Source organism: Symphodus melops (genome assembly GCF_947650265.1).
Source record: "Symphodus melops genome assembly, chromosome: 9".
Lineage (NCBI taxonomy): Eukaryota > Metazoa > Chordata > Actinopteri > Labriformes > Labridae > Symphodus > Symphodus melops.
In genome coordinates, this window is record NC_136699.1 from 5,385,906 (window position 1) to 5,401,115 (window position 15,210).

The 15,210-nt window shown below is 39.7% G+C and overlaps 1 protein-coding gene across 2 annotated transcripts in view; it reads right to left on the reverse strand.

Annotated features, from left to right (window-relative positions):
* The window catches only part of glra1 (glycine receptor, alpha 1), a 109,313-nt gene that overhangs the window by 33,541 nt on the left and 60,562 nt on the right, over window positions 1–15,210 (reverse strand). For both annotated transcript variants that reach the window (XM_079352345.1, XM_079352346.1), the window contains 3 exons: window positions 5,836–6,059; window positions 1,455–1,537; window positions 274–411 (listed from right to left, as the gene is read on the reverse strand). In XM_079352345.1, the coding sequence (XP_079208471.1) occupies window positions 274–411; window positions 1,455–1,537; window positions 5,836–6,059 (445 nt within the window). The remainder of the gene's footprint in view (window positions 1–273; window positions 412–1,454; window positions 1,538–5,835; window positions 6,060–15,210) is intronic.

Below are 15,210 nucleotides of genomic sequence, written 5' to 3' on the forward strand. Positions count from 1 at the left end.
TGTGTAAGCATACCTGGCCAACAAAGCTGATCTCATTCATATATTTCAGTTTCAATCGATTCTCTAATTACCAAAATAAAGGTGTTCCTCTAATTATCAAATAAACTTCGCCTAGTTTGAGTGTGCCCTTCTTCACCTTGTTGACTCTTGAAACTACATGAAACTAAGTTTACTTGATACAATTTAGATTAATTTTGTGGTGCATCACATAAAAAGTAGAGAGAAAGTGATGAAATAATCTAAAGAAGTGAGAATCCTCTTTGTCTCCCTCACCTGTATTGTAGTGCTTGGTGCAGTAGCGCAGGTCCTTCTCCTCCTTCAGTATGAACTGAGGCAGCGTCAGGCCGTCGGCCACCTGCACGGCTCCTTTCTCGTCCCACTCGAATATGAGGTCGTTCATGGTGTAGCCAACTGCAGAGAGAGAGAGAGAGGGAGCAGGAGGTTAGACTGATTTCCAGCACTGCGTGGGTCATTTATTTCATTTTTCATAACCTGAGCAGGAAAATGATTTCTGTCTGTGCAGGGGGGGCAGAGTTACACAGCAGGAGGTTGAACCCCCCGCAGGGTTTTTAAGGGTCAAAGGAGCATTACAACACATGCTGAAAACTCGTTCTATCTGCCCACACTGAGTAATGTGATGATTTTACTGCAGCGTACACAGCTCTAAAACTAGTCCAGTGAACATGGTCAATTTGCAGAAATAACTTGTATTCAAGAGTGCACTACACTTGAGTTTAGTGTGGAGGCTTTTCATTCTTCAGATCAGATGGAGCAGAGAGAATGAGAATTTAGGCGCAAAAGCTCAGAAGAAAGAAGGAAACATAGAGACAGATAAAATTAGAAGGGGTGAAGTAAAGAACAAGGAGGTGAACAGGTGGTGCTGCAAAGATCGATCAATTAATTATAAGCAGTCAACCCTGAAACCCTGAAATATGAAGCAAATAGAATAGATTTTATGAACATTTAAAGATAAGCCAAAATCAGAATTGAAATTGAAACCTGATTAATTTCCCAGCCCTAAAAGGTAAAAGATAAAAAATAAAGTTAATCCACTTAACACTGCCACACAAAAAATTGTCGATTCGTATTCTGCACTAACAGTTCTTGTTGTCCCTGAGTGAGGCGGTGACATTATGAAGCTCCTCAGTTTCTGTTGCTCTCTCCTAATACTTAAAAAAAAATCAGAGCTGACACCAGATATCAGAGTGGTACCACTGGGGTTTGTATTGTTCCTTCTCCCTTTTATGATCACTGACCCTTTGTTCGAGAACAGAAACTGTGTGAACTTCAGTTCTGTGGGTTTGATTCCTCTCACGTCTGCTAAATGAATGAAAAGGCCACAGAGAAATCTATATGATACGTCTCCCCCTGCCAGCTGCTTTGTGACCGATCCCCTGATGCTCCCCACGTACCCCTCACTCTCTCTCTCTCTGTATATGTGTTTAATTACTCACAGCTCTCCAGCTGCATGATGCAGGTCTGGACGTCCATGGGGAAGTTCTTCAGATCCATGGGACAGGCCAGGATCAGGGTTATTCTGCAAACACACAAACACACATGCTTTATTACTCAGTACTAAGGGGATTATTCAGAGCATTATCAATGTTTCTCATCAAGTCGGCAACACGTCATCACACAGAGCATGAACATCTAAGATCAAGGTGTCGTTAAAATCAATACTTTGATTTTGGTCAACCCCAGGACTTGAACCAACGACCTAGTAACAGGAATAGAGGTTAGGTTTACTCTGCAGGACTCGGCAATTCTTCTTCTTGGCTGGAAGAATAACAGGACTGAAAAACCTGTTGCTAAGCAGGCGTGAAGCAACCTGGGAATGAATCTTGTTCCATGCAAGGATGATCTGTGAAATTAGTCGCGACTCGCTAATATTAAAATGTTAGGGACAGCCGACCCGACAGCATCGCGGAGACACATTAGGGTTTGGGCGTCTCTGTCAGGAGGATTAATTACTGCTGTCACATGGAGGGAATGAGTCAACATTTTCCAGAGATGAACGGAACAACTATCTTATAGAAGATATGATGCATAACTAAAATTAAACACTGAAAATCATTTAAAACAAAATGAATGTTTTAAATGAGTGACAGTGTAATCATCTCTCTGTCTCTCAAATCAATTACCAATTAATTCCTTATAAAGCTCTTTATCCTTTCACATTTACTCAGAGTGCAGGAAGCTACAAAGTTTCAACAGATCTACGGATCACAAAGATCTCTGCCAGTATCAGAACTTTGGGACTTTCAGATAAATGTTAGTCAGACTCTATGATCCAAATTCAATTTCAGGGGAAAAAAGCAACTTGTGAGAAAAAAGGACATTTAAAGATTAGCCTCTGACCGCCGATGAAAACTAAGTCAGATCATTGAAAGATTCTGATCAGCTTCTTCATTTAAGATGATATTCTTTGTTTTTATCAGGGTTAATGATAATCAACACAATTATCTTGAAACATTATTAATCTTCAGTCCTCCAGACACCCTGATCTCATACAGTTGCTGAATTCATGTGAACAATACGACACATTTCCTTTATTTTGTATGTCAGCACAAACGATTGTATTTTAAGGTGAAGGACAGCGTTGAGGCAGTTTTGTGTGGCTGTCCTGTGAAAGCTCATTCTGGGTTTGTCAGCACAACTTCATAACATGGTTGTGACATGAGGTTGTGTTCAGCAGCCTTCAGGGTTTTCTGCTGGAAAACTCAGTCCCCTGTGAGAGCAGAGGTCAACTAAGATGTATAATTGAAGCTTCCACCTTGATTTCTTTCATATAACTGCAGTAGTAGTACAGTACTAGTTTTTCATGCTTAACATGATGGGAGAAAAAAACAGGTTGATAAAGGTTTGAAAAAAACTTTGAGGTAGGTTTAGAAGTAGTAAAATACTGTACATCTCAACACTGTGTGTGTAAATACCTGAGTTGATTAAACTGATTTCTTTCCTCCACAGAAAAAATATGTACATGCATCTGGCTGATCCTATACAGTTTTTACTTGCAAAACCGACATTAATAGAGCTGGATGAACGTGATAAAAGAAAAGTGGATGAGGAAAAATCTGGATCATTCTTCTGTGGATGAAACCTTTTGAAATGACAGGCCTATAGGTGTACATTTCACTGGAAGAACCTCAAAATAACAAAACTTCAGCCCCAGCTTTTTTTGTCTGCAGACTCTTACAGTAGGTGTCAGGAGGTTGTCGAGTTGTGCAAGAAGGTGATGTCTCTGCACACGCTCTGCTCTAACAGGACATCCTCTACTACAACATATATATATATATATATATATATATATATATACACACACACACACACACACACACACACACACACACCTACACACACACACACATTCAGCAGGCCTGAAGTACCAAAGAAAGTGTGCCGCGTCTGCACATTGTTGGAAGTCCCTGACAGGATGCTGAATAAACGTATAACACACATGATGTAGCCTCCACAGATGTCCCACTTTTTCAGGAAGAGGGTTCTGCTCTGTGGTTTTCCGCCCTGCTGCATCGTGACACCTAAATGCCAAATGCTGACAAAGTTAGAGCCTGGCTCTCTACTCCAAAAGCTTTGGATGAAGCACAGCCTAAAGCCCTGATGCTGCTTCTCCTCCAGTGCGTGTAGAAAAATCACTACATACTAATGCAATATAGATGCCCAATTTGATAAGCTCATCATTGATAAAGATATCTGATAACACATTGTCATTTTAACAGATTTAACCCCAAATCAACTCATCTCGAGTTAAAAAGGACAACTAAAGAAGCACAAATAATTTAGATCAACAAGTATTGTACATTATAGATCAAAATGTTCTTCAATATTAAAAAACTAACATCATTGTTTTTTGGTACAATCATTAACTATACAGTAAACACAAATTAGTCCACAAATAAGATCTATTACTTTACTCTATAAAGGTAAGTGAAGACGTGCTAGAAACGAGTGATGGTTGGAAACAGGTGATGTGCTTTCACTTTTGATCTACATCCTCTGTATGACTAATTTACTTCTGTTTCTCTCCTGACATAGTGGGGTCATACATCACATGATGCAATTGACTTTGTCAGAGGACTGTAAACAAAGGTCGAGGATGGAATCAGATTTAATTATCCTGAAATCTGAGTTATCAGAGTTTCCTTAAGTTTCAATGTTTCCATATTTATTCCCCTTTTGTCCATTTATTTAGAGGAAACACTTTTAAAATAAAGGATGCATTTCATATTTTTCTTCATGGAAAAAATCATAAATTTGATAAAGTGCCACTAGAGTACAAATGGGACCATGCATCAATTGGACGCACGGCCCACAATTTCTTTTAAAGCACAGCAGGAAATTGGACAACATTTGAATCTGTTCGTCCATTATCAGAAAGTTTACTCTCATCTTGGAGGAGTTGCACCCATCTGTCATGACTTCTCTTGTGCTCCTACACTATCAAGCAATACAACACAAAGAAACAGCAAACAGCATTTACAAGATCCCCCCTCCCCCCACTTGGCTGGATGGTTTAATATCCTGAGTCGATAAGTCGTGTCTGTGATCGAGCTGATGAATGGAGAGTTCGTTCTGATGGTGTCAAGTTAAATAATGAAAGCGACTGAGTGTGGAACACATGGTTCATCCCATTTTTCCGTAGATATCTATAAAGGGCCCACTCTCACTCCTCCTCCTCCTGCTGGACATGAAGGTGAAAACTGCAGGCTGATAACGGATCAGACGCGCTGCAGGAATACTAACAGGCTGAGTAGATTACAACGGCTGCTGCAGCACGCTCTCATTCGCCCCTGAGCAGAGGCAATAAAAGTGAGGAGGCAGAGGAGGAGCAGGAGGCGGAGGAGGAGAAGGTACCGGCAGGCTAAAAGGTTTGTTGGAGGATGGCGGCTATAACTCTTGACAGCCTTGAATGGAGTGTCTTGGACATACAAAGAAAAAACAGAGCCTTGTTGAAAATTAAACTTCAAACTTTGATGCAATAAGAGTGAGCTAAAGCAGAGGATGGAGGTCTAAAGGAATGCAATAAACATCCAGTGAGAGCAGGACTCAATTTCTATCCTCTATTCTAGTGTTTTAATATCTGATTGTAACCTTTCCCCTCCAACATCTGATCTGTGTGTCTGTGTGTTTGTGCACACGCACCATGATTGTATGATCATATGACTAACCAGCGCACCGTGTGACCGGAATAAATATCAAGATTGAAATGAAAAAAAAAGGATACATTACTGACATTGAAACAGATATCGAAACGTATACAAATAATATTTTTTGTTGATTTTCACTTTTGTTCGATTCCCCCTCTCTTGCCTCCAAGTTTCCTGCACCCTCTTTGAGCCCCCTGACAACCCACGATTGAGAAAAAAACCCAAAACAAAACATTGATTTAGCCCTCTGAGCAACAAACAAATAATTAATCATCACTGGTCTTTTTGGATATATGTATTTAGCCTATAGCTAATCCAGTTTTGGTACAGTGAAACATTGAATTCCTGTTGATAGTATTTGGTTTATGTTGGTACCAAGTCAACCTTTAATTTTATTTGTACAGGGACCATACAACATTTAAGCCTTAACTGTTTTAATAAGATGAATAATTCTGCTTTTTTAGAGTGTGTATTTGAATAAATTGGTTGTCCACAAGGCCAACTGTGAATTACTGCAGAAAACTTAGAACTTCTAGTTCTCCAATTCATACCTATTACTTTGTGTATATGCTTCCACAGCCTCATGGGTATCACAGTATCTAAAGCCATCCACCATACTCATTTGAAAAAAAACAAGAAGAAGACATGTTTGCATGTTGCCAACACTCACCGTATGCTGTAGAGCACGTTGCCGTTTTTAGAGATACGTAGTAGCTTGTTGTCGGTGGTGACCTCGTGGAAGTTTGCCCCCTTCTCGTTGGCAAAGAACAAATCAGGTTTCCAAATGGAGTCCAACATAGAGGGGTCGAGGTCCAGCGAGTCGTCTGGGTATTCGCTGTAGGCCAACCGAGGATCATTCCACTGCTGTCTCAGGAAGATGTTCACTCTGTAGTCCTGAGAAGAGACGGAGAGACCACAAGGGTGTTATAAAGCTAGTGGTATCTGCACGTGAGAATGATATCTGTGATTATCTCACACAATTATCTGGATATCCACTTGCAAGATTGGAAACCCAGGAGAGTTATAGTCCTCAGAGGTTTGTGTCAAGATAACTGCAAACTGGTTCCAACATTGAACCACAGGAAATGTAGCCATGGACACATTCATGCAGGCAGTCCTGTTGCTTATGCATTGTTTACACAGTGACTTTGACCACTCTTTGCACCTCTAAAAGTGGATTAGAAGGATTTTATCGATTCCCAAAACTGAGGCAAAGCAACAGACCTGCTGTTGAAAGCTTAGTGTGAAATACAATTTAAGGCTTTCCAAGTTCTCCAAAGACTCTTCCAAAGTTTCTTTAGCCATTCAGTGGAGGGAAATGAACATAAGGCCTGTACCCCAAAAAAACCTTTTTCAAACATTACAACGTAATGTGGAGTTCAAGTTTTATTTTCATTGATTCCTTACATACGGCATCTTATAGTTCATATTATATTATCACGACAACCAATATTTTTTTTTTCTCTTTGTACAACCACCTTAGCTGCATTCTCTGAGGTCCAAAATCTCTCCAACACAAGCACGGCAAGCTGGAGGGAAATTGATTCAGCGGAAAAATGAAATTACAACAAAACGGCAAAGGTTTTAAAGCATAAAATCCCAGAAACACCACCAACAGAGGGTTGTAAAAAGGTAACTACAGGGAAATGTTCTCTTTAAAATAAAGAAAGGGAAGGTGAGAAAAAAAAAGATGAGGGGTGAAAAAGGCTCATAAAGGGTTGCTTCACTGCTGACTTCGGAAGCTGTTACTCCATACAGAGAAATGGATCGACAGATACTGAAAGATGTAGAGACTAAGTGATGGACATGATTCTGAGGTTGGGTGAGCAGGTGGTGTCATCTATATGTCGTTTCCTGCTTTTTGTGAATGAAAGGCATTTTACAGATCCCGGTAAGTTATGGCAGTAGGCTTTATCATAGATATGTGCGTGCTGCCTCAGATCCTCCTCTGACTCTAACGTTACAGCTGATCTAACTTTTAGCTGCTTGCACTTGTTATTTGCTTTTGTTCTGATTGTTTGTCTGATAAAGAAAAAAAAAAAGAGTAACCCATGCATGAAAAAAAGTTTTCAGAAATGGAGGGGAATGGACAGGCAGATGGACGGCTGGGGAGTTGACTTTGTCACAAAGCTGGAAGGCCGATGAAGGTCATTGAGCTGCTGCTCCCTCTTTAGTCTTACACAGGGAGATGAAGAGATACACGGGGAAGACAGTCAGGGATAGATGAACTGCTCCAGGAAGATAGACGGCTGCAAAGTGTGTTTCAAAGACAAGGCCTGTATAGGCTGGATGTTTACATTCACAAGTCACAGTCAGAGATCATAAGAAGTGCTTCCTTTGGGTTTTTGTGGTGTAAAACAGCCACAAAATCAGTGATTAAATAAGGAAAACAAGTCTTAACATGATGACTTCAGAGCAAAAACAGCTTGTGCAGGCCCAGAGTGCTGGACTCTAACAATAGCAATGGACTCCAGCAATGCTACCATTAGCTGTCAGCTGGTGTTCTCACTGCCGCTATGATACACATGTTCAAGCACACGCAGACATGCAACAAATGATTATTTGTCATAGCTTTGACAAAATGAACAACATTGCAATGCTGGGCAGTGTTTGCAATAGATATTGATATTTCAACAGTCTGTGTTCATCATTGATAGTTTGATCATGTCAGTTTGGTTGGTTTCAGGTATGGTTGTCACTGGAACATATTTCTTGAACAGTGTAGATGATGAAGTAATGCAGATGAAACACATGAATCTATATGAGGGGAACTTAACATAGATAACACTCTGAACAAAGTTTAATTTCCACCAATCTTTATCAGGAAAATCCCTGCTCTTTTCTGGTCCTGGAAACTTATTTTAATTTATGACAAAAATAAATAAATAATCCACAAACACTCTTGATCCAAGTTGGTGGGAAAAATCAAACTATGGGTAAAAGTGGAGAAAAGAAAAGAAATAGCCTGTGCAAAACATTGCTCTGCTTCCTTCAAGACATCTGCAGCTTTGAATCTTTGTATTATACAGTTCAACCTATACAAATGTGTGCAGTCAGATGTTTGACTTCTGACTTCAGAGAATCTGCAGATCTTTGCTCTACTGATCTGAATCAAAGACTCAGCGGCTCAGTCTCATCCAGCTGGGATCTGAGTCGACTGGAGGCTAAATCCAGACTGCAGTAAGGAAATGAACCTCCACAACACTGCTTTGAGACGTCCATCCTCAACCATTCAACTAAAGGATCGATCAATCCTCCAGGTCTCACTGCGTGTGACCTTCTCAAACATTAGGCTTTGTAAGGAACTAGTTTAGAGAGTTGGAACACTTTTGTAGTTTTTGGACAATGTTAATAATTCTGTTCCATTCTGCAACTAATGCCTAATGGGTTTAGAAGACTGGACCATCCCGACAAGGTGTGATCAAATATTTGCTGTTTTCAATATTTTAATGAGGGGAACTTTTTCTTAGCTTTCACACAGAGTTATACAAATACATGTCTTTTGGCTTGAAGCTTCTGGTATAATTGAAGAAGTCACTTGTCCATGTTATGCAGACCGTTTATCAGAGATTTCACAGGTTCCAATTTTTGTGTTGAAAAATCACATTTTCTCCCTTCCTGCTCCATGCCTTCCTGGTTGTTGTTTTGAAGGTTAGAATTAGATTTGTATTAAGGTTAGTTTGGAATTAAAAATCGATCCAGGCAGAAAATAGTAACTGTTGCTCAGAGCTTTATTGGGGAGCCACCATCGTCCGCACTCCATTCCCTGTTCTACAAAGAGAAACTGATCTACCTTGCTCGGTGGGTTGGCATTAAGCTCGGCCCTCCATCCACCTAATTGTCAATTATTCTCAAAATATGAAGCTCGGCCACTTCGGCCAGGCTGGAGTCGTCATTAAGCTGCATGGCGTAGCAGAAATATATTGCATGGACCAGAAATGGCCATGCCAGCAGCTCAAGCGGGTGGCATTTGAAAGACCAATCAGCCACACTAATGCTTCATGTGTGTTTGTGAAATACAGCCACATGGCAATCAGGCTTAGAGAGACCCTTTCGCCATTTATCACTGTTTATAAGACTGAATATCACTCATGAAACGAATGAGCTTGACCTTTCATGAGTGACTTGCCTTGTCGTCTGCTTGAGAATATGATAAATAAGCTAAAATGGCGCAGAGATGAGGAGGGTCTGTCGGTGCAGAGAGGGATGTCAGAATCATCAGTCATAAACACGCCTGCAGCTCAACACCAGCTCGGAAAGGTCAAGAGTTGATAGAAAAAATAGCCTTAATAGAGTCGCTAAAGCCACAGATAATTATGAATCCAATGGACACACGGTTTTACAAAGCTATTTGTTGTTTATTGCTATATTTGCAGAACCTGTTTTTCATTTCTTCTGTAAGAAACATTTCATGATTAGCACTAGTGTAAGAGGTTCCTTATCTATCTCCTTTGGATGAATCTGCAGTGCGTCCACATATCTCCCTGATTTCATTCTGGTGGAAAGTGCTTCAATGCAAACAAGACTGTGGACAGGAAACATTGACGACTCAGATTTATGAGCTCTTTGGATAGAAGATTGTAACATGACCTTGAATTGTGGTGATAATGACATTCGCTGTTGTAAACTCTTTTGGTAAGAATACAGGCTTTGGGTTTTATCGGATACGGGTTATAATTTCTTCTCTTGATCAACAAATTGTTTTTACTACTGCAAATTTGGCATAGGCTATCATCTCCCGTCCCTCTATCTTTACTTCAAGAGTTAGTCATACCATTTTTTTTAATCAGGGCTATATTGTGGCCACTAGCCTAACTCAGTTGGTAAGGCCCATATGCAAAGGCTACAGTCACCGTTTCATCTCACTGGTCGCAGGTTCAACGATCCTGGCGAGGTCTTATTTCTACGACCAAATCACAATTGAGGTAAAATTAGTTTAGTGCCAGAACACTGTACTCTAAGCTTAAATCTGCAAACTATTCCCTCCGAACCCTACATTTTTTGTTGTTGTTGTTTTGTTGTTTGATTTGAGCTTTTTTGTTTTGACTTGTGTCCTGACATCATTGTAAATGAGGGAAACCTCAACAATTTTCAAGGCTTAAATAAAGGTATGAAAGAGGACTTGCTAACTAGTTTTCCCCCGTTTTAGACATTTCTGTTTTTACGTTACGATATCCCTTGAAAGCAATTTATGGAACAATAGATTGTTTCACTGGAAACTCTTCTCAGTTGAGAGGATATCTTCTGGACCATAAAACCTCAGCTTCATAGGTCAGAGGCTGCAGATGGATGCACATTAAGTGAGAGGGGGCAGGGTGCGGGGAGCTGGATGGTGCTCCATTCCAGGATTCAAATGAGGTGAAAGTAATTTGAAGATACAATTTTATGGTTTCAAGGAAGGATTTTTACTCAAAGGAATGGAGTCAAAAGATAACGACTTTAAGGTTTATATAAAAAAAAAAAAAGTGTTGTTGACGTGGAGATGGATTTGGCAGCAGGTTTTAGAGGAAGCCTGCTGTAGGACACCAGTATTTGTGCAGTAAAAAGAAGGACTCCAACCATGTGTAGAAGTTCATACTCACGGTTTAATATCCTGACATAAGGCCATTGGACTGTTAAATGCTACCATGAAATTACCATCCTCCATCGCCACGCTGCCATGGAACCATTAGCAGAGGAAATGCTGTACTTACACAATACCGCACTCATTTCAGCTTGCATTAAACTCAGGCAGTAAACCACGCATGAAAGGCTGCAATCTTCCTCTTCTTCCTCTCTTTTACCTTCCCCCGACATCAACAACAACAACAGAAAACTAAAGAAACAGCAGCGGCCATATTCTAATTCCACGCCTGTCATCACATCCTGCTGTCTCCCTGGATGCTGTGGCTGCTGCTCAGGTAGGAAGCGCAGGTAGGAGGTTACAAGGGCCCAGGCGTTATGGCAGCACATCTGCTCAGCTCAGACAGCTTTTGCATGGATAGACAGAGAGAGTACAATATGCTGTTTTTACTGTGTGGCCTTAAAATAAGCCACACCATAACAATACCAGCACCAGCAGCTGCAGCATAGGAGGTCAAATCAATTTACAACAGCAAAAGTCTCTCTGGTTCTTCAGGTGTTCTTAAATAAAATGACAGCTTTGATCGTTCTACCAGCAGTGATGCAATTAAACCTGGATCGTAAAATGTGTTTGGAGTTTTAGTTGAGAATCTTAAACTTCTCGATCTGCATATCAAAGACTCACAGTTGGATTAACGTTTGTGGTGCCGTGATTACTTTTATCCATGAACATGAAGTGATGAATAGAAAAAACATTTTGATGACATGTTGGAAAGACAACAAAGCTACCATTAAATGAAGAAATTATATTAATGAGGAAAGGTTTCTGTTTGAAGAGAATTTTTACAGCTGACCAAGATCATAGCACTACAGATACAGTGCAAAGGAAACGTAAAGGCACACTATCACTTGTGTTCAAATCAACATTGAATATTGACACCCTCACGGGAATGCTCAAAAAAACAAAAAAAAAGTCTAAAAATTAGGGACAACAGTCAACGATCACTTGATGTCAATAGTGAATTGCGTTTTTTTTTTTGATGTCATAATTTGGATATTACACTTTACTGCCCTGGTGAGCTGTATTTTAAGTAAAATGAGACATTCAAAGATGCCACATAAACGTTCTTTACCATCATTGTGACTACAGAGAGATACTGAGGAGCATGTCCATGGAGCACCTAAAGGCTCGAAATAGCATTTAGTATTGATGAAAAAAAGAATGCATTAGCTTCAGACCTAAATTAATCATGATTATAGTTAATTTTGCCCTCCCAACATAAAATCTATTTTAACTATACAACACTAACTTTTATGTCTGTATGTCAAAACTACCATTCTTTAGCTCCTGTTTCCACAGTTTTTATTTTATCTTCAGAGTTTTAATGTTGTGTTTTAATGATTTCTAAATGATGTGCTTAATGCTTTGTTTCTTTATCTCTTTGTCATGGTGCTTTGAAGTCTTGGGTTAAGAACTTTGTTTGGTGAAATGTGCTGAATTCATTTCCCTTGCTTTGACTTTCTCTATCTCTTTCTATTTGATATTTTGTTTGTCCATGAACGCGGCTATTTAACTAGAATCATAGTTCACAGTAAAGTTGGTGGAGACAAAAACAAAGATGAATGACGTGGATGTGACATGGTTTAAATAATCTTTGGAAGCTAATCTCTTAAAAACTGATCTATCTTAAAGGGCGCTTTTGTGGTTTATTTTGATGGGGTTTTTTTGAATTTACAAACACAACCGTTTTGCATCAATAAAGAAGCCTTGATTTCACTGAGAATAAGAATCACACATTGATAGTTCTATTCTTTTGTCGTCCATATCAGATTGTTTCAGAAAATAACATCCCCAAGCAACTTTACTGCCCTTCTTTTAAGTATAAATACATCAACAGCCACACTTTAGTTGGAGAGGAGAGAACGAACGATAGAGATTCAAAAAGTGAAAAAACCAAAAAACAAAATCAGAGTAAGAACTGAAGCTTGGTTTACATATTTACTTTTTTGGGTGTGAGTTAACGGTTGAACAATCATCAAAGAATAGCTTAAACATATAATAAGGTTGGTACATATGATCACATTCTAAAGTGGAAGAAATTCACCTTTTATGTAATATTTTTACTCTTTTATCATCATTATTTCATTTTAATAAAGCTTCTTTACATCCAGCGCATATAATGCAAATGGGTTGCTCCTTGTTATTCAATGCAATATATGTGTGCATGTGTGTGTGGTTAAAGAACAATGGGCAGATCTAGCGTTAAAAGTGTGATTTACAGACTGAGAAAAAGTGAGTGAAGTTTGTCTGGGCATGTGTGTGTTCAGACAGACGAAAGAGTGATACAGAATGATAGAATGTGTTGTATGCCTTTCTCTGCGTGTCTCTCTGTGTGTGTGTCTTTGTGTGTGTGTGTGTGTGTGTGAGAGAGAGAGAGAGAGAGAGAGAGAGAGAGAGAGTGACAAAGAACAGCGAGCAAGAGAGTAAAGAGAGCGCTGAAACAGGAATAAAGCCGTGTACCACCGGGACTTCAACACGCATTGCGCCATTCTACCGACTCCATCTATCACTGTGCTTCAGCCCCAAGAGCACTCTGTGTGTATGTATGTGAGTGTGTGTGTGTGTGTGTGTGTGTGTGTGTGTGTTGAGGGTGGAGGGGTAATGTAGTCCAAACTGAAAGCGAGAGCAACACACTAACAAACACCATCATTGCATCCACAAAGCTCGAAGCCATCTCGCTGTGTGTTGCCTCTGGAGCCTTAAAATGGATTTTCTGCTTTGATAAAACCTGATAAATCCAATTATTTCAGTGCTTTGTTTTGCCTCTAATCCACCCTCTGAGAGATTACAGCAACAACACTGACTGACTTTTGCCTTCAGAGGGAGAATTCAGCCTCCTAAAGTAAGCCGCGTCTGTTCAGCGCTCGATTGACGTGTTGTGTGACTGACAGGCAGTACGTTGGGGGTCACAGGCCACCATGACACTCAAGCCACTACTGTTAAATTGTTTATTCTGACAAGTCTGTTTTTACTGGGAAATAAACCTTCATTTTACAACATGCTGACAATGTAGAAACTTCCATGAAAATGATCTTACTAAAGCTATTATGAGTCAAAGGACCCACAGAGTACTCAGTGCACAGCATATACATCCACAGGTTGGTTGCAGGGGGAAAAAAAAAAGTTACTTTACTGTAACTTTATTATGAGCAAGAAATGTGTTTTGCCTGTTGCTTCCTCAGGTTCCAGTTAGTTGCAGTGTAGAGAGACAGCTGCAGTATTGAGTTCCACGATAATTTCTTATATTTGGTAAGCCACAGGGGAAAGGGGAAACCTTGGTCACAATATTTATTTGACTTAAAGTGGGACATTTCTTGTTTCTCTTGTACATAATGATAATGTCTGTGTTGTATTTGTTTCATCATGTTCATATACTTGTGACTATGTGGATGAATATTTCATTCGATGCTGTGATCCGGAATGTTTATTGAGATAAATGGTCATGTGACCATTTGTATTAAACACACCTGTGAAGGTGCTGGGCCAACCTGTCAAAGCTACAGGTGTTAAATTCACATTAACGTTACAGTAAAGTAATGTTGTGTGTGTCATGAATTACTGATTTATTTTTCCTTTTGTGAGACAAATTTCCTTCCCAGTCCAGATAAATGCAAAATATAAGGCCTGACTAGACTTAATATTTTTTGGGGGGGTAAATCCCACTTCTTATTTGTTGTACAATACATTTTAATATTCTCTTTGTTATATCCCAGTGAAAAAAAAACAAAAAATACAAATGGCATCAGTGTTCATTATGCTTCATTCTCACCTCACCTGTAAATGTCACGTGATTAAAAAGTGGGCGTGGCTTTGCTGCACTGCATGCTACAGTAGACGAGATTCTAGACTCCCTAAAACACTTCCGAGGATGAGTCCTTGTCTGAGTCTTCAGTGGAAGCTCCGACCATGCAGAGGGTTTGCACAGCTGACAGTGTGGATACATTTGAAGAATTTAAGCATGATTTGTGTGGTTAGAGTGTTGTAGCTTATGTAGGTTAGAGTGGTGAGTGTGTGTCTCCTGGTTTTAAGCATCAGTCACGGATCCCCTGGGCACAGCGGTTGCACCCTCACGACAACACAAACTACGGTTAAATGTTACCATATAACTGCTCTCGGCCTTGTTGCATTGTAAAGGTTGTTGCTTCACTTATATTAACGCTAATGGATTTTCTGTGTAATGAATCAGCCGAAATTTCCCCTCCATCGCTTGTGAACACGACACAGTCACAGCGTTGTTATGCAAATGATGAGGCAATGGTGCGCTCTTCCAAATTAAGTATTTTAAATAGGAGACAATGAGGCAGAGATATTTCTAAATACACAGAGGGTGGAAGGCTTTCCATTTTTGAACAAAAATTAGACTTTAAAATACTTCAATTAATCACATTTTTTCAGGGCAAAATGACCCAACCCAAAATGGAG